The sequence below is a fragment of the Telmatherina bonti genome (genome assembly GCF_933228915.1).
Source record: "Telmatherina bonti genome assembly, chromosome: 12".
Taxonomy (NCBI): domain Eukaryota; kingdom Metazoa; phylum Chordata; class Actinopteri; order Atheriniformes; family Telmatherinidae; genus Telmatherina; species Telmatherina bonti.
The window spans coordinates 17881955-17907384 of NC_136610.1; the positions used below are offsets into that span (position 1 = coordinate 17881955).

The following is a 25430-nucleotide window of genomic DNA, read 5'->3' on the forward strand; positions in this document are numbered from 1 at the left end:
GGCTGGTGACTTTTTATGAGTACAAGCTCATTAAAGTACACCAAACAACTTCACATGTGAATAATACAGTAGCATAAATAAGCTCATTAGTTTATTCTTAGCCATCAAAATTATTGCTTAAAATTGGCTTTAGAGTAAAAATAAAAGCTGAACTGAAACCGACAGACGGCACATTAGGCCCGTTTTCCATTATATTGCTCACTAGAAGCTGATCTTCTCACATTTACATACTTAACTGGTCATTTGACTTGTTTTGAAGCGCAGAAGCAGAGTGACTTTACCATGTTACGATCATGGCAAAGGTCATATGCAAATAGATTTTTCTGTTATTGATGACAGCATCCTATATTCAGATACTTTACTTATCCCTTAGGGGCAGAAGTAAGTTTTGGAGAAATATCTGTCATTTAAAATATGTGGAAATTCTACTTATTTTGTGTTTGACATTTGGCTAAATTAAGCATGAGGCTAAATCCTTCAGGTACAGTACCAACATGCCTTCTGTGTGTTTCCTTTCCCTTCCTTTATTACCTTATTGTGACCTGTATCTGTGTCTTTACAAGGACTCCCATTAACAAAGGAATTGCCATGCTGCAGCAATTAAACAAATGCTATATTTACCTAATGGGCCTGTGTGTGCCTATAGGGGAAACGAGTCTCTATAAAATAGAGTTTCCCATCTTAATGAGGGCTTTCAGGGCAGGAGGGAATGTGAGTGTCCTATCCAAGCAGTTGAATTCTGCAATTACTGGATATTTACAAGGTTAAGTAATAGAGTAATTGTGTGCTTACATGTCAGTAACAAGCAGCAAGACTTCCATTTATTAAGCAAGAGACCATACGTCGAGAGGCAAACCGTTACAATGTGATGATGTACGATTTCTGTACAAATACTAATACAAACTATTTCTTTCAGAACAATATTTTGCTTCAAAGCAAAATTACAAGCAAAGCATGTAACTATGTAAGAATAAGATCACCTAAGCTGCTGCTAGGAAACTAGGTGCAATATGTGATTTAACCTCTGGTTTCATGCCATCTTTTTCAGCTTAGACAGCTTGACTTGAGCCCTGACTAATACTTGTACTCCGGTATCACTCAAGGCTTCTTCCATCATCTCTAGTTGATTTAAAGCCCTACAGCCCTGCTCATAACCAGAGCAGAAAAGCACGAGCACTTCACTCCTCTGCTTGCTTCCCTGCATTGGCATCCTGTTAGCTTTTTCATTGATTTTAAAATCTTGTCCCTCACCTTTAAATCCTTAAATGGCTTTGCCTCCCATTACATCTTAGGCTAATTGACCTGGCATGTGCCTTTTTGGCCATTGAGTTCTGCAGATAGTGCCCTGCTAACAATTCCCAAATCAATTTGTGACTAAGGGGGATTAGGCTTTTTTCCATCAGTGCTCATCTCATGGAAATTGCTGAACTCAGCCACACTACATCTCTTTAAAATGCCTCTTTAAAACTTTAATCTTTGTAACAGCCTTTGCAAGTAACTGATAGGTCTATTCCAGATTTTAGTTTTGTGTTGTGGTGAAAATCCATCTGACCTGCCTATTCTTACCCTTCTTATAAAGCCCTTTTATGGTTATTATATAGGTCTTGGTTTAACTTACATTCTGTTAAATTTTAGTAGAGTGACATGGTTCCAGGAAGGTTTTGAAGGATTTTGTTTTTTTTTTTAAATTAAAACAAGATAGGGCCATTCACAGTATACAGTATATGGATATAGCTTAATGAGCACAATCTCAATACACGGTCTGCTTGGCCAAAACAATACAGGAGAGGTTACCAGCAAGTTTCATAAGATTTATATCAGGATCCTGGCAAATTTCTTGATACTATGATCCAGAACAGGAAAAAATAAGGAATCTTTAAAGTTTCATTACTGCAACGGAACAAATTAAGATATAAACATGTAACAATCACCATAATATAGCCAAGACACTGTGGATTCATTATCAATGAATCTAGGAATCTATTAGTGTTTACTTATAGGATGGATGCAGACCATAACCAGGTGGAAATGGGCTGCTTGGTGGAGGTGTCTGCTTTTCTAGTTTTTATCAAGTTTCCATCTATCCATCCATCCATTTTTTTTAACCATTAGTTATAGCTAATACTACGCCTAGCTTTTTAAGTTTGCGTGCAGCAACAAAAAAAGTTTATGTGCGCCCAAATTTTGGGCATTTTTCTTCAGCATTTCATTTAAATATATTTTAAGGATATATATATTTTTTTACACAAACATTAATGCTTATTATTATTATGCTTAAAATGCAGCTTCACTGAACTGAATGTAACTGATCATTTCACGCTGTAATGCTCCTGAGGTTGAGCAGCTTCTGGCACATTTTCCTTTTCTTTAGGTTTAATGTTCTTCCTAATAATGATTTATTTGGACTTGAATTTTATCTACACAGCCATAAACATCCAGGCTTTTTTCTTGCTCTATTTTCTCTCTGTTTTTCTTTTTTTTAAAATTTATTTTTAGTATTTTTTCAATATTATATTAGTAAACTTGTCAACCACAATTTAGACTTTTTTTATTTTCTGCATCTCTTCTGTAGGACACTGCCCAGGTGCAGTTTAAACACACAGAGTGAGTCTGATGAAAGTGCATTTTCTGACGATGTTGATGAGCCAGAATGTCCTCCTTCCGAAGCTTCACTTGAGACAGACGCAGGTCTTTTAGTTTAGAACTGCGTCACTTTGAATTTCTTTGCTGAACTTCTTTAGGATACTGAATCCCAGTCACTGTAGGTGATGTGACACAGAAGGGAGGCTGCAGCAGTTACAACTCATTCAAATCTCCTCCAACAGTTCTGCTTCATTTTGCTCTGGCATGGTCAATTTTCTTAATTTAGTAAAGATAAGAGACAACAATCATGTATGAACAAATTCCACCATATGGGACGTTTTACAACTGGTTAGCCAATCTATTGATGGTATAGGGAGGTCATGCAAGCTTATTATATTTTCTAAAATGCATTTAATTTAAATATGCTGAATGAACGTTTTGATCGTTTTGAACATCATGTTTTGATCAAGATCTTTTTTTTTTCATTCAGACTTGAACTAGTTTTTTTTAAAAATTTTTTTTTTATTTTCCAGAATTTGTTGTTGCTGTTTGTTTTTAAATTGGAGCAGCATATATTGTACAATATGTACAATATGGCACATTTTTGAATATGCTTAGCCGGTGGATTTTTCTTCATTGTCCTTTTGGATGGGGAGTGAAAAAAATACAATTGAGTGTGGGAAAGACACTGATCATTTAAATGGCAGCACTCAGTCGAGTGAAACTGCTCATCTCCTTGCAGCTGTCCTAATTGACTTCACAGGCTCTCACTCTTTTGCCTCAAGTTGCTAAAATGTTTGTGCGAGCATGTCTGTGTGTGTGTGTGTGTGTAAGGGCTTTAATAACTATAATCACTGCTGGCTGCATGCAGCTTCCCTCCTCACTCTGTTTTAACCAGACTGGCAGATAAAAATACACTCCCAACTACGCTGAACAGTGGAAATGAGTTTCTTCAAATGTGTGTTTGCATATGTAAGTACACACATCTAGTCAGAACCCTCTTTTAGTGGATTTTGGAGCTAAATTACACTAAATGTTTAATGGTGTTGTCTGTATTTTGTGTTTTATTTAAAAGGACAGAAAATTTACAATTTAAGTTTTTGTTTTCTGCCTATAAGAAAAGGGCAAGAAGGACAGAGGAAAATAGACTGTGTGTGTTTGCGTGTGTTTGTGTGTGGTGGGCGAGCAGCTTGTTTCATGTGGTCTGTGATAAACTGCTGTGACATTTCACTGCTCTAAATCTCTTAAAGAAATTGGGAGGAGATGGCTTGGGAAAGAGGAGGTAGTCTGAGAACGGGCACACACAGATGTGTACGCACTACGCACACACACGGATACATTCTTGCACTTGTATCAAGAGATGAACAAAACTGACATGGTAGCTCTTACCCTTATCTTTAGTCAAATAGGCATTACCGTTACTCACCAGACCTCTTTTCCTTCTCACAGTGTGTAGTTCTGGGATTTCAGGTCAGGGGATTCAGCTATTTGTGCATCCCATGGGAAAACTTTGCTTGTACTTTAACACTTAACATTCTTCGAAAGTATAGCTACTAAGTGCCATATTTATGCACAAGGTAGCAATTACAGACAATGCATCCTGTATAAATACTTAAATGTAATCACTGTTAAAAAGAAATCTGACAAGCGTAAATGATCGGCTGGTATGACGACATTCCCGGTAATCAAACAGTACAGAAGTAAAAACATATTAAACAAACTAATTTATTAGTATGTTAAATCCTCAGACTCTGTTTCTGACTTCATGCATGTACTTCAGACCACCATCAGTAATCTAATAAAGAACTTAACATCACTGTGTGTTTATCCCAAAACATGTAATTCTATCCAGGGGTCTGAATAATCTTTAATCGGTGCGGTCAAACACAGCTTGTCTCTGCCTGCACACCACAGGCCCGATGCTTGCCGTAATGTCTTTGGCAGTTGTGCTTTGCAACATATCTTCCAGATTGCGGCCAAATTGAGTAATTCCAAATAAATTTAAAAGTAGGTGAAAACTTGTGCTTATTGTTGAGCAGTTAAGCTGGAAAGTTAATGCGGTGTCACCCATTGTGTGTAAACAAATTAAGTTAATGTCTCTCACAAAAAAATAAATAAACCTTTTATTTTCCTTCTGAGGCCAAATTTTCGCACTTTGCAAAAAGGTTGCATGATATCATTGTGTATTTTTATAATGTCTGCTAAGACTCTCTACATGGTGGATCAAAAAGAGTTAATAGACACAATATTTTTCCACACACAAGAATCTAAACTTTTTTGTGCTCTTATCTCTGACTGTCTCATGCGTGCTTGATACAAAACAATAGAAAAATAATTCCTCATCAGAACATTATGCCAACATGGGCTCCCCCACTCTATTTGTTTGGCTTAATATCCCTTAATTTTCTAAACATCATTCTATAAATCAGCATTTGCCTCATTTGGACGAATAAACTTTGATAGTTTTTCAAAGTTACGTCTTGAGTCGGTGTTCCATGTGGTTTGCAGGGTAGGCTCTTTTACAAGGACGGAGAAAGTACTGCTGTCCGGGAATTAAGGAGAGGGATTAGTTGTGGTTTTACAGCAAATTTTGAGTGGCGGATTGCAGCAAGCACCTACATCTTTTTAAATATGTTTTCTAGATTTGCATGAAATGTTTTACATTAGTAACAGAGTATTTGTGCATGTATTTACAGTGTATGGTATAAAGTAAGCATTCTAGTTTCCCCACCAAGATTAAAGCTATTTAGAGATGTTTGACTTTTTTTTCTTTTAGATTTGGTTTTCAGCTGCTTTATACTATCACTTACCGAGCTGCAGTGTAGGCAGAGAAATAGCTTGTTAAATTTTATTGGAAAGCTCGATTAACTTTCTTTAAATGAGGGAAAAAAAGGACTTTGGCCTAGGTGGAGGAGTGCCCTTTCTTGTCAGTGAAGGGCATGCCATGTATGCACACAGTGCTTTTTTCTGGAGGAATAACACTTTCCAGGGAAAATTTCATCAAAGAGCCTCATAAAAAAAAAACAAAAAAAAAACATGCTCCCACACACACTGAAGTTAACTAAATTGCTTACAAGCTTGCAACTTGTTCAATGATGAAAGCACAACATCCTGCCGTAAGATGATTCTATTCTGTGATTTGTTTCTGTGCTTCTATCTGATAAAAACAAATAGCGTTTTATATGACTGTATAACTGTATAACTGTAAAAATACCATAATAAACAAATAAATATATAAGTCATCTCTTGTAGTATCATCTTAATTTCCTTGATCAAGTAAATTGCATTGATGAGATTAAGTTGGTGGTGATGGCTACAATTTGTTACTGATTCTGTTAGTAACATCTATGGACAGCATTTCTATGTCCAGTTGGATGTTAAGAGGGTCCAACTTGATGAACTCTGGGGTTCTGCCTTTTTTGCAGATGATGTAGTCCTGTTTGTTTTATTAGGCTGAGACCTTCATCTGCCACTGGAGGGATTTTGCATACAAGTGCAAAGTGACTGCGATAAGGATCAGCATCTCCAAGATGGTGGTCTTAGAAAAGGATAGAATGCCTTCTACGGGAAGGCAATGAGACACTTTTCCTTGTGGAGGGGTTCAGGTCTCTTACTCATGAGTGTGGGAAAGAAATAGAGTGGGGAATTAGGTGGGACAGTGGAGCATCTAAAATGATGCTGTAGATGCTGAATCGGCATTAGTCAGTACTGGTAAAGAAGTCAATCCACATTACCTCACCTGTGGTCATGAGCTGCGATTATGGACTTAAACACATAGTAGAGATAGAGAGTAGGAGAGAAACTACTCCTTAGCATGAGACTAATCAGGTGAGGTGACTCAGGCATCTGGTTCGAATTCCATTTGGTGGATGTCTCCCTGGTGAGATACCCCACTGACATCCCACCTGGAGAAGGTCCTGCTGAAGGCCAAGGACACACTGGAGGGAATATGTCTATCAGAAGGATAAACTGTTTATATACTCTCACATTGGAAAAAAGAACGCTATCTCAAAATCTTTTACTAGGACAAAGTTAAGTTAAAATTGTGCGAATTATATAAATGGTTGTATTTTATTAACATCCACCCAGACCCAGATTTTGCATTGTTGGCTCGGTTTCCCAGTTCATTACATTTTTAATATTTTCATCTCTTACGATCAACTTGGGTCCTATCAGGTGATCATATGTGAATGAATACATTTGCAGGTTTTTGTGTGTATGTGGAGACCAGTTATTTTCTTTGTATTTATAATGATCAGTCATTAACATCATGACATTGTTCACTTCTTCTGCACTCACGTTGCCTTTCCTTTTGACCTTTTCCTTGCTCCTCTTGCTTTACATCAGCATTCTCCATCTCTCTCCCTCTCAGGAGATGTCATTCTTAACATCCACAGACAGAAAATATACACACAAATTTCATTTGTAATCCTCTCTCTCTTTTTCTCTTTCTCTTTCTCCCGTTCCCCTCTCTGACCCATCTGGAAAACCTTAGTTTGCCCTCATAACAACACACACATAGCAGGGAAGGGAAAAGAGAAAAATATGTGTTACTTTGGGAGGACCACATGAAAGACAGAAGAGAAATGGAGAAGATATACACTGAAGAATTGAAGAGGAAAGGTTGTTAATTATTTGTTTTGGCTACGTAGATTGTAACATTTGTCAAATGCTGCGTGTCATAAACTTTTTAAACTTTTGTTTCATGCCAGATTAATCTCTGCAGTGTGCTGATTGTGTTTATATAACCAGTGCAAATGTCTCTCTCACGCTTCGTGTGGGCTGGAGATTGAGACTTCTCTGCTGTTTCAACTATATCAATGCTTCCAAATTTGATAACTCAAAATGACCATTTTTAAGAACATGCCCATGCAATAATCACAATAACTATATCTGCTGCTGTTTTCTCTTTTTGTTTCTTTGTATCCCCTTCTCAGTCATCTGGAGGACAACCAAATCAGTGTTATTGAGAGAGGAGCCTTTCAGGACCTAAGACTGCTGGAGAGACTGTAAGTTTGACATTTTACATTTCTATGTTTTGCTCTGCGACAAAGAACATGATAGTGCAAGCTAAAGAGCTGATGCAAAAAAAAAAACTACCAGGCTCGACGTGTGCGCCTACACACACACACACACACACACACACACACACAATATGCATACAAGGAGTTATGTCAGCACAAAAACCTACAGAGAAACATTTAACTTCCTGCTGCATTTTCCCCATTTGGTAGCAAATATACACACCCAAGATTTATTGCTTCTGCCCACCCTTTTGTAGAGCAAATTCACAATGCATCTGATTTGTTCCCAACGTGGTCACTTCACACACCATCTTGGAATCTCCCATTAATACCTCCTTCTTCCTTATTTGTGTGCGTGTTTCTGCATCTGTTAGCTCACACCAAGGTTCTAGTCAACAGAATGGAGGTGTCAGTGTACAATACAACACCTCCCACACACACACACACTGTCATGTTTATGACTGTTGGAGGGTGGATGAACACATGGCTTTCCTGGAAGGTGATTCTCCTGCAGAGTAACATACTTGGTTGTTGCTCTGAAAAATGAGGTCATATAGAAGAGATAAAACTTCAACAACTACACTGGATAAATTCTTGCAAGATGCTGAGTGACAGCAGCATGTGTGTGTTGTCTGTAAATGGGGATCACACATCTGATAGTGGAGGTCTGAGGGGATGGGCTGCTTTAATGTTGAAAGCCTGCTAAATAGAGTGTGTCAGGCAGGGTCAGAGGTGAGGGATGAGAGGTGAAGGAAGTTGGGGGTGGGCGTGGGGGGTTAAATGGTTGTGTGTCAGTCCATGCACAAGAGGTGGGATTTCATTTACCTAAGTGATGTTGACATACGGTGGTTCTATTATTTATTTTGTTTTGTTTTATTATTGTTATTCTAGACAAGTTCTAGGTGTAGACGAATTTAAGAACTAAAATATAGATATACACTGCCTGGCAAATAAAGAAAAACAAAAAAAAGGAGCAAATAGGTTTACGATCCTTCAATTGGATAATCAATGCATGGGCTATAATCTTCCATCTGGCAACATGTTATTCAGCCCCAACTGGTGCAATGAGGAGCTAGTCACATTATTTACTCAGTCGCTGCCAAAGACATCTTTTGACATCTTTTGCGATTTTGTGCTTTCCGTATATAGAAAGGTAATTTGGCTGGGTGCACGTCAAAGCTTCTCCAAAATGCATCCCTTGAGCGTGCACCCAGCCTGCACCCAACCGGCTGTGAATGTACTCCAAGAGCCCCACAAATGGACCCGGCCACATCGGCCCCCCACATTGGCAACCAAACTGCTCCAAAACACAAGTGGTTCTTTGCTACAACAGTCCTTGGCAGTCAATGAGTAAAAAACTGAAAGCTTACTATGGAACTATCTTCTCCAGGAAAAAGTGTGGTTTAAATGATTGTGATCAATGATCACTCAAACGACTGGTGAAATTAAATAGAAGAAAAACAACAGTAGACCTAAGAAATATGTGGTGAAAATAGGAACATGTCCATTCACACACTGAAGGGAATTAAGGTGGGTGGGACTAAACAGCTGTGTAGCCTTAAGAAACAAAAAAGCTAATCGGTGAGGCTAACGGTTGAGCGTCAAGAGCGGCAGGTCTCCATGTAAAGTCTATGTGGAGGCACGGCAAGGGGGCGTCGAGCTTTCTCGCGTCGCGTTTTGAGCGTTTTGGGCATCGGCACCGAAAATTTAAGAAGTTTTTTAAGCTCGACGCCGGTGGTCCTAAAAACATACAGACACACAGACTGCTCTCTGCTCTTGTTGCATTAACAGTGACTATCACTGCCCTACTACAACGTTCTCTAGCTTTATTTATTAAATAAAACCACGCCATTGCTCTACTGAATCTGTCATCTTTTAGACTGACCGGAAGGAAAGCGCCGCCTTTCCCTACTCTCTTTTCCGCCGCGTTTGCCACCTGCTCCAGACAAGCGGCAGACGCGGTAGGAGCGTCAGGAGCGTCAGGGCGTTTGGTCTGAACACACCGTAACCAGAGAAAAAGGTTTTTACTGTGTTTACAATGGAAGAAGGCCACATTATCTGATAAGTCAAGAGTTACGCTTTTCCAGAGTGTTGGAAGCATTAGAGTAAAATAGGGCAAATCAAGGGATGCAGTTATCATGCTTAGTGCCTACTGTACAAGCCGGTGGGGACAGTTTATGATCTGGCATTTCTGCAGTTGGTCAGGTATAGGTTCATCAGCATTATGTGGCCAAAGAATGAGATCAGTTGACTAATGATTTTTTTTCTCTCATGGTACTGCCAAATGCCAAGATGACAACCCAGGAGTCTCCATGCTCTAATTGTGTAAGATTGGTTTAAGGAGCATGAGATATGAGTTTTATTATGGATTGGCAACCACAGAGGACAGACCTAAACCCCATTAAGGAATCTTTGGGATGTCCTGATGAAAGCTTTGTTCAGTGGTCAGATTTTGCCATCAATGATACAAGATCTTGGTGAAAGAAACATGCAACAGCGGACAAATATAAATCTTGTGACATGACAGAACTTTATTAAAGCAATGCCACAGTGAATGCGTGGCATAATCAATGCTAGAGACGTTCCAATATGTTAGTGTGTGTGACCTCTTTCTTTTCTTCGGTTGTGTTTCTCTTATTTGACAGGCAGTGCATGATAATGATGAATACAACAGATCAAAATCCGTGTGAGAGATTGGAACAGAATGATAATATCTCACTACCAGAGTATTCCTGAAAGACATCTCTGACAATTCTGAGACATTAAAAAAAAAAAAAAAACAAATATATGAAAAGTTTTAGAAATGCCAATAAAGTTATGATGGTTAAAATAAAAAAGAAACACTTGATGCCTGCAAACACCCAAAGCTGAGCAGAGGAATTAGCTAAGATTTCTTCAAATTAATGTGCAGAGTTGCTAATTATTACTGGAAACATTTATCTGCAGTTAATATGTGCAAGGCAGTCAACTCAGATATCGCCAAATAATTGCATGCTAGGTCACCCCTACACATTCAGGACAATAATTACTTTCCCAAAAGAAATGAGTGATATGGTGTTACCATATCATTCATATTTTAATTTCATTTGTTTGACTGGAGCACTTACAAGTGGTTTGATACAAAGGCATTTGTAAAACTTTTGTAAAACTAGTTCTGGATAAATCATCTGTTTACTTGTGTCTTTAATTGATGAACATCATTCAAATAAATCAAAGCCAACCCTGTTAGTAAAATCAATCTGTTGCTAAAGAAAAGAAAAAAACAAATAGAGGTACATTATAGTTTTCCCTGTTAGAACAAATGTCAGAAGTATTTACATTAATAACTGCAGGAGCCACCACTATCCTGTAATTATGAACTTGTGAACTTAACAATAATTTGGCTGTTTTACACAGTAGCCAAACTTTGTTTTTGAAAATTGAATGTGTATCTGAATGCACAGACCGACATTGCCCGTGGAAAATAGAAATAATTGATTATACTAGGAAGACATTTCATGCATTTTGGTTTTTGCTGAACTGATAGTGAAATGCTTTTTAAAATGCTAAGTTGACAGTTCCCTGATGTTTTTGCCTGCCAGGGTGAAAGGTCAGGGGTGAGAGGTCCTGGTGCTGAGTCTGTGTGATTTATGGAGTCACAATGTGAAAAACATGAAGCTTAACTAGTCACCCCCTTGGGTGAGAACATTCATTTATGTCAGCTCATGAAGTCATAGATTTGGTCAAAACTCAGTAAAATTTAAGAGGTGGTTAAAATATACTGTGATGATGATAACTGGACAGTGATGTCAGCAAACATCTTATACTGTAAAAGTTCATGGTCGTGCTCTTTTCCAGTTAGCTTAGCTAAGCTTAGTTTTCCTGTTTTCCTGATACCGTAGTTATTTCAGATGGAGGATGTCTCTTTTCTATCACATTTCTTTTTCTGTTAGTGCAAATAGGTAGAAGTGAAAGTCGGGATCTTATTATCATTATCAGAAGGGGTTAAAGGTTTGTGTCTGTGTCTTCTCCAGCACAAATTCTACATTGTGACCCTGTAACCCTCCACCCCCCTTCTCTTTTCTTTTTCCTGTCCACGCCTCATTTCTCAGCCAAATTCTTTGGTAGCCTGATAACACTTTCACTCCTCATGCTCACACTGTCCTCATCCGTCTCTGCTTCAGCAACCCCACCTTTCTTCTGTGCGCATGCACACTTGAGGATATGCATCTTTCACCCCAGCACACTCCATCTCTGACTTTCTTTTCCACATTCATTTACTCTTGGTCGGTGCCATTGTCAGTCTCTGCTTCTCATTTATTTGTGAATAATTACCATGTGTTCATTTTATGCTCCATTTATCTGAACAACACCAGCAGTGCATTTGTAAAATATGTGAAGACACACGGCATGGGGAGGTTTGTGAGTTTATCAGTTTTAAAATATTTATACAGGAGAAAACACATGCAGCAAATGTGTTTAACGGATGTTTATTCAAATAGCACAGGGGCTTTATATCAAATATGAAATTGTATCCCTCTCTAAAAGTGACATGGCAGCAGATGTATTGATAGATAAGGAACCAAAATCTTGACTACACATTTAAAATTTACCAATTACATGTGTAGAAATTCTCTGCCTTAACTATTTTTTAAATTGTGTGTAGAATAAGTTCTACAATTTTTCTCCTCTTTCACTCAGAAGTTAAATTCCATCATATCATGAGAGGGATTTTAAATAGATTTTTTAAAGACTGAAATGCAGTTTTCCCTTTATGTTTGTTCTATCTTAAAAGATCTTTAGCTAAGAGAAAGGATTCTATATATACTTTATCTATTTTATTTGTTTTTCTCCTTGCAGAGTTTTATCTTGCATGTGTGAATGCATCAACAAAGTCTGCTCCCAGAGAGTGGTTTTCAGAAGTCCAGATCCCTGATGCCTCATGCATAGAAAGATACTCTAATCATTTATCAGTTAATTGATAATAATATAAACAATGATAAAATCTACAGATTCATCTTACTGGATTTTTTCAATCTTGACATGTCACCTGCATTACAAATCAGCCTTTTGTTTTTGTGAAACTCTTCCTATTGCAGCAAACCTAATTCCTGTGAAATGTTTAATTAAATCAGTAAACATACACTTTTTTTTTTTTTTTAAGTAAAGCAAAAACCCTGTTTCTTTGTCTTCATACTCTATTTTTTAAGTCTTCTCTTTCGCTTCACAGAACTATTCAATTTTTTTGTATAAATCTAATTTTTTTTTTCATTTTGAGTTTTGCCACTACAGGATTTTTGTAGAAACATCTGCATACTTCTATGCCACTCGTACATTTGACATATAATGGTCTAAGACAAATTGATGGGTGCTTTTAGAGGAGAAATATGAACCAAGGGAAATCTTTGGCCAAGTTCTTACATTTCATTCATTTCTGTCTTATCAGAAATAAATTAGGTCTGTAAGATAAAGCTAAGTGATAACATTTCGTCTCATACAGCCAGGTCAGTTCTGCCAGAATGGCGGAAAATACGAACGTTATAGTGCGTATAGAATGATAACCTGTTCCTGATGCAAACGTGTGGCGCGCAACTTGATAACCTTCAGGCCATGATCACAGGAAACCCCATATTTTGTCATGTGTTTGAACCTACTGACCTGTAAGGTGTTTTAGTCAGCTGTGTGGTGATTCTTCAGTCAACACAAAGGCAAATATGAAAGTGATGTATCAAGGTGTGTGTGGTTTTTTTGTCCTTTGGGATTCATAATCAACCCATTTTCTTATATATTTTTTTGGATTCTGTCATCCTGCAGGCGTCTAAACAGAAACAAACTCCAGTTTCTTCCAGAGCTTCTCTTCCAGTCCAACCCCAAACTGGGACGAGTGTAAGTACATTGGAACTGTTTTCTCCAACTCGCCGTCTACGATCTCTTTAGAAAAATCTCCTACCATCCTTTTTTTCCTCTTTTTCTCTCTTTTGATGTGTTACATGATCCTTTTTGAAAACATGGCCTTGGTGCGATGTCAGGACTTTCTTCCAGGTTGAGGGTTCAGGTCTTGTGCCAGGTGACACAGTGCTGCTCTGTGCTCCTGTCGAGAGGTGAAAAGACTATGAGTGTCAGATGTGCGTGTGTGTATGGAAGGTTTAAGGAGGTGAAAGTGTGCCTGGAGTGAATGTTTTGCTTGGACCGATGTGGAATTTTTATTCAGGAATATGGAGTTTTCCCAGAGTTTTCAGGGTGTAGGGGCAGGTCAGGCTGATGCATTGAAGACTCCCACCTACCCTCCTTCTCTTTTTCATCTCACATTCCCAGACATTCCCTCTCTCTCTCTCTCTCTCTCTCTGTCTCTCTGCGTGTTTCAGTGCCACCGTTGCATCTACCCCATCTCCTTTTCTTCCCCTCTGCACTCAATATGTACTCCTTGAGGTTGAAGGTTGAAACACCTTTTAAACTTAATAGCTGTTTACTTTGGGCTTCCTTCACGTGAAACGAGTGGAATTCACAATGCATTTGTAAGTGGATGACTGTGTCTGAAGACATTATTGCCAGCAAACCTGAGCTCATATAGTTTTGCATTTGCATGCCTTTATGCATTATATTGATGCTAATTGTGCTATATGACTTAATATTTGTGTTTGCACATATATAAGAGAGTTTTCAGAGTTTGGTGAAATTAAACCTCTAAATTTTTTTGCTATGTTACCATGAGGCGGAGCGCTTCGAAAGTTATTAGTCATATTTTGTTAAAATATATCAACTTTTGTGCATTTGCTAAGTTGATGTTCTGATATTAATGATGTTTTAGATGAAAAATTTTTAAACAAAAAATAATTTTTTCCAATTGTAGGGTAATGCGAACTTAGTCTGGCAAGCGTTTACTATGAATCCTTACAGATTAAGTTGAACATGACCTTCAAGAGGGTTAGAGAATCTCTAAACCGCAAAGAAATAATCAAACGTGCATCTAAATAATTCTCATCTTAAAGGCTTTCAGTCAGATGGAAGAATGACATATTCTTTTGTGACTTCACTTCACTGTGTTTACATAAAATCTCTGGGAGATTTGCAGTCAGAATAAACAAGGCAGCTGTAATTTGCACTCATAAGACTGTATTCACACACTTCAGCCCAATACCACCTTTCTGTTTCAAATAAAAGGGGAATAGATCCCAAGGTCAGCTCATACAGTTATAGTAATAATGCTGTGTAATAAGAAAATAAGTTGTCTATTTTCTGCAGCACTTTCAGTGTATGATATATTGTATAAAAGCCACAGAAAGATGAAATTATCTTGCTGGAGTGCTTACTCTGAGTTATCTATTTAGAAATCTGATTGTGTGCTTCATATATTTGTGGTGATGTGTGATGTATTGCCAAAGACGGCAAAGCAGACCGTTATGGCTGAAAGCAAGTTGTCATTTGCGTCAACTGTGGCTTCTAGGATCACACACAGTCAAATCCCCCTTGTGAACATCAGAGACGCACACAGTGACATTTGCAAACACAAGGGTTCCATCGCATACACATTTACACAGACTCCAACTGTTTTATTCCTTTTTTCCAACCCTTTTTCTTGTTCTTCTTGAGTGACGGCCTTATTTTCTCCACGTCCTGGCTTGCTCTTCTATAAAACCCCTAATTGGTCTCGATAGCTCTTATTTATCACCGCTTGAATATGGATCCCCATAGACCTCTCTGACCACTCAGGAGAGTGGAAAGGGTGAGACTGTTCCAAACTTAACATTATAAATCTCATGTTCTTTATATCTTTACTTTGCCATCAGCACAATCCAAATTACAGTGTCTGGAGTTTCCTCTTGCTGCTATTACTTTCCACTTTTGTCATATTTTCTTCAGATTTTCAGTGCTTCCTCTCCCTATCTTCTGCAAAACTACAGAGTGGCTATAATGTAAAAATAAGAGAATGAAATGTGGCTTGATGGGAGAGAGAAAGAGACAAAAAGTCAGAGGGAGGGAGACATAAAGAGAGGGAGTAACAGCAGGAGAGTAGGGAGGAGGAGACAAGGAGGTTTGCTGGTGGCTTTCTGGTTTGGGTTCGTAACCTTCCTCTCTGTCAGCCTTGGTTAGATATTAAATGATGGCAGTGTGATAGGAATTACCTCTTAACCCTCCTATTAAAGCAGTGCGGTCTGAGGTTTGGAGAAAGGAGGAGTGGGAGGGGTCTGGACTAGCATTAAGGGAAAAAAAGGCATGTGCTTGCTCTTGAGGAGGGTGGGTGGAGGTAAGTACAAGATGTTTCAAACTGGATGGGAGCTTTTAGTAGTCTTTTGTAGCCTGCTAGTCTCAACCAAATCTACAAATTATTCAAAGAGGTTTTTTTTTTTTTTAAGTCTATAGAGCCTAACGTGACATATTTGATACATACAGTCTCTGAGACATTTGGCTTTACTTTATAGCAAAAGTGTTGAACACATTCTGATTCCCCCCACAGTCTACAAGTGCAGGCTAGGGATACAGAGGATGTCATGAAGGGAGGGAGGTAGATGAAAGGTTGTCGGTGGAGGAAATGGACTATGGGATGGATAGATAAAATTGATTGTATGGTTATTTTTATGGCATTGCAAGGGGTGTAAGAAAGCAAAAATCAATATGGTTAGATAAATGGATTGTTGACTGGAGTCTGTGGGTTTTGCTGTGGTCAGTCTGTGGTCATATGTCCACTCCCCCCCCCCACTCACAGTTTACAGAGACTGGCCTGACAGCACATGTGCAGAGACACACTACTACATGCTTTAAGCTTCAACTTCAAGTAAAATACATTGACTAAGAAGCATGCTGGTTTATAATACAACATATTTATGTTAACTTAGTTAAAAAATTCAAACCTTTGGCTAGAGGGCTTTGCTGTGTCAGTGCACATCACACTGCCATGAAGGTTTACTTTGCTAAGTGACTTGGTGGCTGTTAGTCTTATGTCCAATAACACTGATCCAGACAGAACCTCATCCTGTTATCTGCATTTTCTCCTCTGGGAGTTTCTGTGTGTGTGTGTGTGTGTGTGTGTGTGTGTGTGTGTGTGTGCGCGCATGATTTCAGTGCACATGCTTGTGACAGCATGTGAGCGTCTCTTGCATGCAAAAACTCCTGAGCTTTTTTGCTCTTCATTTGAACCAGCACTGGTTTATAGCCAGGAATACACATAAAACAACATCATTCTCCCCCATTAAAACAGCTTAGGTTACATTTGATTGGTTTGAGGGGGCCGCAAGGAAGATGAAAATGGGAGTTATGTCAGGCTAAAGAGACGTTTCCTCTTTCCTTTCACTAATATTGCTCTAGTGGGGCCTCAAATGATGAGTATTACATAATGACGAAGGTGATCTTTGACCGTGTTTCAACACTTATGGACAGTGAGACAACCTAATTACTTTCTCTTCAAGAGGACATGCACAACCCTGTTGTGTTTCACAGATGGGACTGTTTTATTTCAAACAAGACTGTGAGTATATACTCTACTGTGCAAAAGTCATGAGACACTGCTCATTTAAAAAATATTTTTATATGAAAACAGAAAAGAGGTGCAGGGATTAATTGAAAGATGTACAAATATGAAAAGAAAGTATTTAAAGTATTTAAGAAAAAAAAGGATTGTTTAAATTAGCTTGAAAGTAAATATTTGGGACAATTCAAGCTTTCTGACAATTTTGTAAGTCTGAGTCTTCAGTTTTCAGTAACAGCTCTCCAGGCTCCTTGAAAGACATTTCAAAACTCTTTTTTGGACGTTTTCTGCCTTTTGCTCCATTATTTGTCAAGATGATCCAACAGAACTTCAATAACGTTGAGCTCCAGGCTCTGGGGAAGATTCATCACTCCATTTGAACTGATTTTCTGTCCAATTCCTGTGTCATTTGGCATACCTCAGCCTTTTTCCCCCAGTTTCCTATTCTTAATGATAGCTTCTTGACAGCCTTGTACACCATTGTACACCAGATTATTTCTCAAGTATGCTTGTAATGACACAACGCATGTTGCAAATTGCCATTTTTTAGCAGCTCTTTTGGAATTACAATATTGGTGCAAATTGAATGGACATAAAAATGGGGAACTCAGTGGCTTGACAAAAAACATCACACTTTTGTGTAACTTAGATTTAAGAATGAGTTTAGTTTCTAAATAATAACATGCACCTCAGTTAAAGGTGTCATATGCCTGCAAATAGATATAAGTTTAGCTTTTGAAATGTACATTATGAATCAGCAGGATATCTTAAAGCCTTCTTCTTACATGATTCATTAAATAATATTTCCGATCAGGATTCAACAATGTAACACTCAACTCATTTAGCTCTTTGTATTATAAAAACTTTAAAATGAATGTAAAATAACGTTTTTGTAGTGTTTTGACACTAGCAGTATTTTATAAGAAGGTAATGTAAGCATGCATCTTATCTTCGAAGCTGTCAGATTTCAGTTGGATATCATGTCCTAGAGTAGAAAAGCTTTTAAAAACCATGCCCTTTTTGAGTCTCCAGCTTTGCTTGCTCTGATAATGCTGCTCTGCTCCCCTGATGGCATCACTGCGCTCCATAAACTGTATAACAGCAGGACACCAGCAGTCAAACATCAGGACTAAAAGGGATTTTCTGAGACTTAAAAGAAAGAAAACAAGTTTATGTCCAGAGGGAAAATGCTGAGTTTTATTCAGTGTTTTTGAAAATGACACTTAATCCCTTCATGTTCACTCATTGCAGACCAGGCAGGGTAACGGCCCAAAATAAACATAATAAAAAGAACAGAAAAAAAAATGGGCTGCTTTGGAAGTAAATGGGTGAATGGAGGAAAATCATTTGCATGAGTCTAATGGACAACAGATTAAGACCTGGGAGGTTGCCCATTTAAATTGTGACACTGATGACTAGACAGTAATTAGGCCCGTTGGTACCATTAGGCGACCTCTGCGAAAGCCTCTTGACCTCAAAATGCTTTAGTGGATCTCCCAGTGTAAAAGTCTAGTCCAAACCCTCAATGTTACTGTAAATACAATATGTTGATTAATTCAGGAGGGATGAGGAGTGAGGCAGAGAATGGAATGAAGAATGGGGGTAGGGCGCTGAAGGGCCGGGGGTCATTTGAGATGACTTTTCCTCCTAATTAAGTTAATGGAGAAAGACGAGGAGGTTGCCTTTAATCTTGGCTAATTGTCCATTTAGAGGCGACTGCTGTAGTTTACCTGCTGGAATGTAAGGTTAGTGTTACAGGAAGTGGCTGCACTCTGCATGCCTTGTGATTGGCTGTGACAAACAGAGCCCCCAGTACTGATTGGTGGGAATGATCCCAGAGGGAGATGGGGATGCAAGCTGTTATAACACAATGATTTAGCTCTTTTTTTTATAATTATGTGTTTTATTATATTTATTTACATTCTTATTTTTTCACAAGCCCTCGCTCGCTGTGGCACACACCCACATGGAAACAAACAGCTTTGATGTTTGTACTGCTGTCAGGAATTGTAAGACTGTTTTCTTGTCACTAGGCTCCAGACCTTTTGTTTGCTTTTCACGCCACTGGATCCTGGAGGGAAACAAATAGATCTCCAACACACAAACACACAGAAGCACACACAACCTTCTCTCACGCCACCTCTCCTGCTGATTTAACACCACAGACTCTGGATGTTGATGTGTGCGTTAGTTGCTGTGTGTGTGTGTTAGTGCGTGGCAGACTATACTAAACCACACACCCACGACTGAGCTTCCTAATAATTAAACATGACTCAGATGTACGAACCATGGTATGCAGCTGCACCACAAGGCTTGTAGGACCTGACACGCAGCTGCACCACAGGGCCCATACACACCAGTAAACTGCCTGTGCATTTTTAACATGTTTATCGATCCTCCCTACATTCAGATTTTAAATCTTGTTGGGTTTAATTGCTTCATAAATCAAGAAAAACATGCTGTTCAGTTAAAATAGCAGCAGATGTTTTGGAATTGCACAGGAGCAGAAGGCTCATAGTCTCCAGGATAGAGCTGCATCACAGGACTCAGTCATTTTTACTTACATTAAGGGAGGGGAGGATTTAAACAGAACTCAACTGGAGTTCTTCTAAAATAAGACTGCTCTCAGTGGCTTGTGTGCGCGTGCATTTCCCACAGCCCAGACGGCAGTGCGATTTTTGTCCAAAGACATATTTAGATAAATACACGCTGCAAAGATACTGAAAACCAAGAAAGAGAAAAAGAAACACAGAGAAAAAATGATATTGGGATAATCTAGGCAATTTGGTTACACCACGAGAACTTTCATTCATTCTTTTATGCTGCTTTAAAAATCCTTTTTGAACCTGTTTGGTATGTTTTTTTATGCTCTTAAGTGGATCTGTTGTTGTTTATTTCTGCTTTATTTTACTCTTTTTATGTGTGTGGTTGACCAAGGAGTTTTCTTCTTTACAAAGCCAAAGACTTACTCACATATATACATAAGATGGTTTTTAATCGGAATAACTTGTTTCTTTTTTTCCTTTATATATCTCTCTTCATTTTGCTGCTACATGCTAACATTTGGTTATCTCAAGTGTCTGTTGGATCTATCTCTACCTATACATGTGCATACATAGGATGAACACGAAAAACAAAAAAAAAAAAAACATTTCACATAAATCTCTGCTCCTAATTTTTTCCTGAGCTTGATAGGTGGATTACCGTGGAACATGTGAAACAATGGAGGGCAGAAAAAAGTGCTGGTAATTCACAGAGCAAGCCCAGAAGCAGACATAACAATGCAAATAACTTCACTAATTGATTAGGATTTTCCTTCCAACAGATTTTATTTTAAAATTGAATCCAAATATCCAATGACCCTCTCTATGTTATTAATCAGGGCATACAATTACTGGTTCAGAAAAGTGACAGATAGCTCTGTCTGGGACAATGGCTGGATGTGATTATAATCCTAGTTTGGACTGTGCTGTTGATATCACTCAAAATGTCATCATCGACTGCTTGAAATTGCACCAAACAACAAATCAAGACAATAAAGTTTTAAGTATTAAGTCAATATTATTATTGTACTGCCGCTATTGTTGAAGAATGAGCACAGAAACACAACCAGCATACAAAACCGGGTTAAATTGTTTAAGAGTATTGTCAGCACACAGTTTCCCTAAACCTATGTCAAAACTATGAAAGAGCATCTTATTAATGAGTTATTTCATTTTTTGAGTCAAAAAGAATTAGCAACGATAGAAACAAAGTCAATTTATTGAGAGAGTTTATTACAATCATGGCTGCCAGCAGAAGTTTTGAACCCCTGGATGAACATGTTTGTAAATAAGAAACATTAATTATGTGAAGCTGTCTAAGTTAAACATTGTGCCTTCATTAAAACTTGAGTAAGAATCTGTAAACTGAACTGTTTCCTTGCCAAGAAACTCGTCAAAAGGCCAACACTGTGTGTGCATGCTAATGTGTGTCTTCCTGCAGTATGTAGGTGATGTGTGAATTAAACAAGCCAGAGTGGTAAATAATTCACCACCCCTTTGGTTTTAAAGTTCACAGAAGCAACACCTTTCCCTTTCAGCTGCCTACTTGCAACTAGCCAGTTAGCTAATACGCCGCAGGGACAGAAGCTATGAAAAGTTTGTGGGAGGCTAGTTGCCTGTAGATTTTTTTTTTCACATTTTATATGGCAAAGAATTTTTATATGTTTGCACTGAAATAGCACAGAGGCTGCATGTGGTAGTCATTTGACTTTATATAAAGGTGATTTGAACAGAGGATGTAGCCACAAAGTTTCTGGTACACACACTTACTGTATGACTGTCAGATTTTCCTGTTGACCTGTTTATCCAGGCATTGGATGAATTCAGAAACATTCTGTGTATCCAAGTGTGTGTGTCTGTATGCTTAAAAACTCATGAATATGATCTTAATTTGTGCAATTAGTGAGTATTTTTGTATGAATGCATCATATGTGCCCAACTGTTTGCTTACGTATTCAGTCATCACATAGTTGAATAATTTGTGTTCTCTGCAAATTTGCTTACATGTTTGTATATGTCTTGTGTTTTGTTTGTACATGTCTTTTTATATAAATACATCCAGTTTTGCTTGTGCATGTGCATATGTGTGCCAGGTTTTACCTGTAGGGGACAAGCTTTGATACAGATCTAAACACACTTGCTCAGTGTTTGTTTAATCAGAATTTAAGTTTACATGAGAACACTGGTAAAAAAAAAGACGTGTCTTCCTGGAAATCAGGAGGATGAGGAAGAAGATGTGGAAAAGGAAAGAGGAAGAGAGGTGAGGAAGGGCACACAGTAAGAAGGAAAGGAAAGAGGAAAAAACAAGGGAAGACAGGAAAAGGGGTAAAAGGACAAGACAGAACGGAAATAGACAAGGAAGATAAAGGTGTCTGGTAAAACTGAAAAAAAAAAAACCTTCCAACTGGCTGCCAAAGATGTCTTTTGCAGTAAACGCTGATTTTGGCCAGGTGCATGAATCAAAATGTTCACAAAATGTGCGCTTAGTGCACTCCGTTTGCACACCGAACGCATGTGTGAACAAGCTTTGAATGCACCCCTTAACGCACACACCCGGCCAAATTGGCCTCCCATATCTGTAGTCCCTGAACTCAATATTCGGTGGGTCCTGGAAGATGAGCCAAAATGCTCCAAAAGGCTGGCAGCATGGTTCTCTCTGCCACAGCAGTGGCTGGCAGCCAATGAGTTAATAGTCACTGTATGAGAGCAAAAAGTAACAGCTTTTGTTGATTGTTGCTGTTTTTCGTTTTCCATTTATTCCCTTACAATGGCCTTACAACTCAGACAAACGATCTGGCTTTTATTTGAGATTCTTTATTTTTCCTAAAGGACACTTCAGAATCTGGAAACTGGATTTCGGCCCACTCCTGTGTGTATTTGTGTGTGGAGTGCTGTGTTCCATTAACCTTGGAAGCTGGAACTTTGGACTGGAAATGACATCACACTCGAGCTCCCAGTAGTTCAGTGCAAGTCTGAAAACCAGTTGGTCAGTATCTTAATGACCATAATAAATATTAGCAATATAGGTTTATTGTAAAATACAGCACTGTGCTGTATTTGACATACAAATGCCTCAACTAGAGGCTTACCAATGGAAGTTGAGCAGGACTGTGCATAGCTTACGGTGAAGGGCAGTCGTTGCAGTCAATGGAGTGGGTAGAAGGAAAAACTTGTTAAGCCCCACCCCTTTATCATAAATTAATGATATAGTACTAATAAGCCCCATATATATTAATAAATATGCTTTGGTATCATTCAAAAGTATATATATTTTAAAATGTGTTCATTTTTACATATTTTATTACAGTAAAAAAACAACGTACAACAATATACAACTCAATACCGCCACTGCACTTTCTGGTAGTATTGCTATTGTGTCTCTTTTATTCATGTTGTTAGCCTGAGGTAACTTAATGCCTTTTTCAAAATAGAAATTCACTATAAAGAAACTTATGATACATTTTTTCTGATGTATTAATATGTTTAAAAAAGCTGATTTTATTTGATTTCTGAATCCTTTTTAAACACAGTAACACACTGCATACACACTTTATAATGCCATTAGTGAATTAAAGCCAGTGGAAATGTTCCAGTCTGTGTGTGTTTGTGTGTAACTTTGTGGGAGGTCTACATAGCTATTGCTTTCTTTGTTGTCCATTATTATGACTACAGACTACATGCCCGGGACTGGCTAATGTCTCTCTTGCACACACACACACATGTAGACATGTGTATGGGACCAAAGGGTTATTCTTTATGTGTATGGAAGTGCAAGTGAATGTGCGAGCATGCGTGTCTGTCAGTTCGACACTCATGATTTATACTGTTTAAGCAAGGTCTGATTATTACAAATGAACCAAAAGTGTTATTATTGCTCTGATGTAATCAGAGTCTTGTAAACAGACACACACGATTGGAACAACCCTCAAACACTCCACGTCTTACTGTCACACAGAAACTCTACAGATATACACATCGACTCGCATATTTTGGAGAGACACAAGCAAACACAAATCTGTCCTGTTGCCGTTTCCTCTCCCCTCATTTGTCTGCCTGTCACTTGGGCACATTCATGCAAAGATTGTGATCTGTGTGGCAAAAGTTTAACATGTGAGTATACGGTCAAGAAAACAGTTTGTAATACTTCTTCTGCTTCAGTGTCTGTCAGGAAAAATGAAGATGACTAGGATTTGAGAAATCTTCTCCACAGTCATCCCTTTACTTTGCAGAACTTTTTAGAGATAATTACTTTTTAAAGTTCAGTGTTATGCATTGACCACTATGGAGTCACAAAATCACGGTTTTCCTGTTTGTAATTATGGTGAAACATGCTGGCTATGTGGAGCATGAGTAAGTCTGGAAGCTTTTATATCATTAGACGAGTCAGTCAAAAAATAACCGGCATAAGTTTCTATATGCAACAGCTTAACATAACTTAATTAGGACCATATTGAGCCTGAAACATCAGTATAAACACAGCAAACAACAACAAGCACTGCCAAGAAGATTGGCAACTACAACACAGTCTTAAAGCTACATCCATCGTTGTGTACCACCTTCTTAAATTCAAACAGGAAGAACATTATTTGCAAATCAATTCAAGTAGAAATATTATATGTATGTGTATATATATATATATATATATATATATATATATATATATATATATATATATATATATATATATATATATATATATATATATATATATAAATATATAAATATATTCGCTGCACAGTGTTCACATTTTTTTATTATTATTATTATTACAATTTTGATAGTTGGTAATCATTTGCATTATTTTTAAAAAATAATACAAATAATGATATACTTGGGTGTTTAGATTTACTGTACATGGAGAGGCAGTACAGTTTGGACACTTCTGACTGTGAGGTCATGAAGAGTAAATAGATGATAGAGGAAATGAATGGGTCAGCAGAAACAGAGCTAGTGAGAGAGAGAGCCACATGAATGGGGTTAGAAAAGATTCAACCATGCCTCTGCTAAATCCAGAACACCACAAACCACTTGAAAACCTGCAGAGATATATTTATACATTACATACAAACACAAACAAACAAAAACAAACCCTTCACATTTGAAAAGACACCCTTTGTGTAGTTTTCCTGTTTATTTATCTTTTTATATCTCTAAGTCTAAAACACACACAACGTAAAGCAGCAGTCCATCAAACAAGGCCTGCCGCGGCACCTCTGCACTTGAAATGATTTTGGTGATTTATAACACACACACACACAAAAAAGATAAATAGAAATAAATAATTAACTACATAATTTCAAGTTGAAAATCTATTTGAAAAAGTGAAAAAGGCAGTCGAATGAAATGAAATCCCGCAGCAGTAAAAGTTGGCTTATTTTGTCAGGACAATGAATGGAATGAAAAATGAGTGGTAGCATGTGGAGGAGATTTGTTATTTTTATGTTAAGAAAGATAATTAAAGATCCTGAAAGCAATGACAGATTGTATAAGTTGCTCAAATGATGTCACAAACATGACGGTCGATCTTGTTTGGGTTGAAAACTCTTGTGATGGCTGGAAATGCACGTGGACATCACTGTGTGTTGTGCATGTGCAAAACACTGTTTCAGTTGCTTTTTGCCAGTAAGAATTAAGCTAGTGTAACAGTTGTGTGTTGTCTCTTATGGTCTTTAGACAGGTCAAATCATTTGCCAGTTGGGGAAGACATTATGCAGACATCAGATAACCTGACAGAGGGTTTACATGTGTGTTCTTTTGTTTGTGTTCGAGTCAGTATGAACATCTGCTTCTGCATTATAAGCTGACTGACATTGTGTTAGAGTTTATGCATGGGCATTG

At 38.0% G+C, this 25430-nt stretch overlaps 1 protein-coding gene across 1 annotated transcript in view; it reads left to right on the top strand.

Moving 5' to 3' along the window:
* slit3 (slit homolog 3) overlaps nt 1-25430 on the top strand; it is a gene marked incomplete at both ends in the record, with an annotated part of 245648 nt that overhangs the window by 14284 nt on the left and 205934 nt on the right. Inside the window, 2 exons of the mRNA XM_079250218.1 lie at nt 7521-7592; nt 13401-13472. Of these exons, the coding sequence (XP_079106344.1) occupies nt 7521-7592; nt 13401-13472 (144 nt within the window). The remainder of the gene's footprint in view (nt 1-7520; nt 7593-13400; nt 13473-25430) is intronic.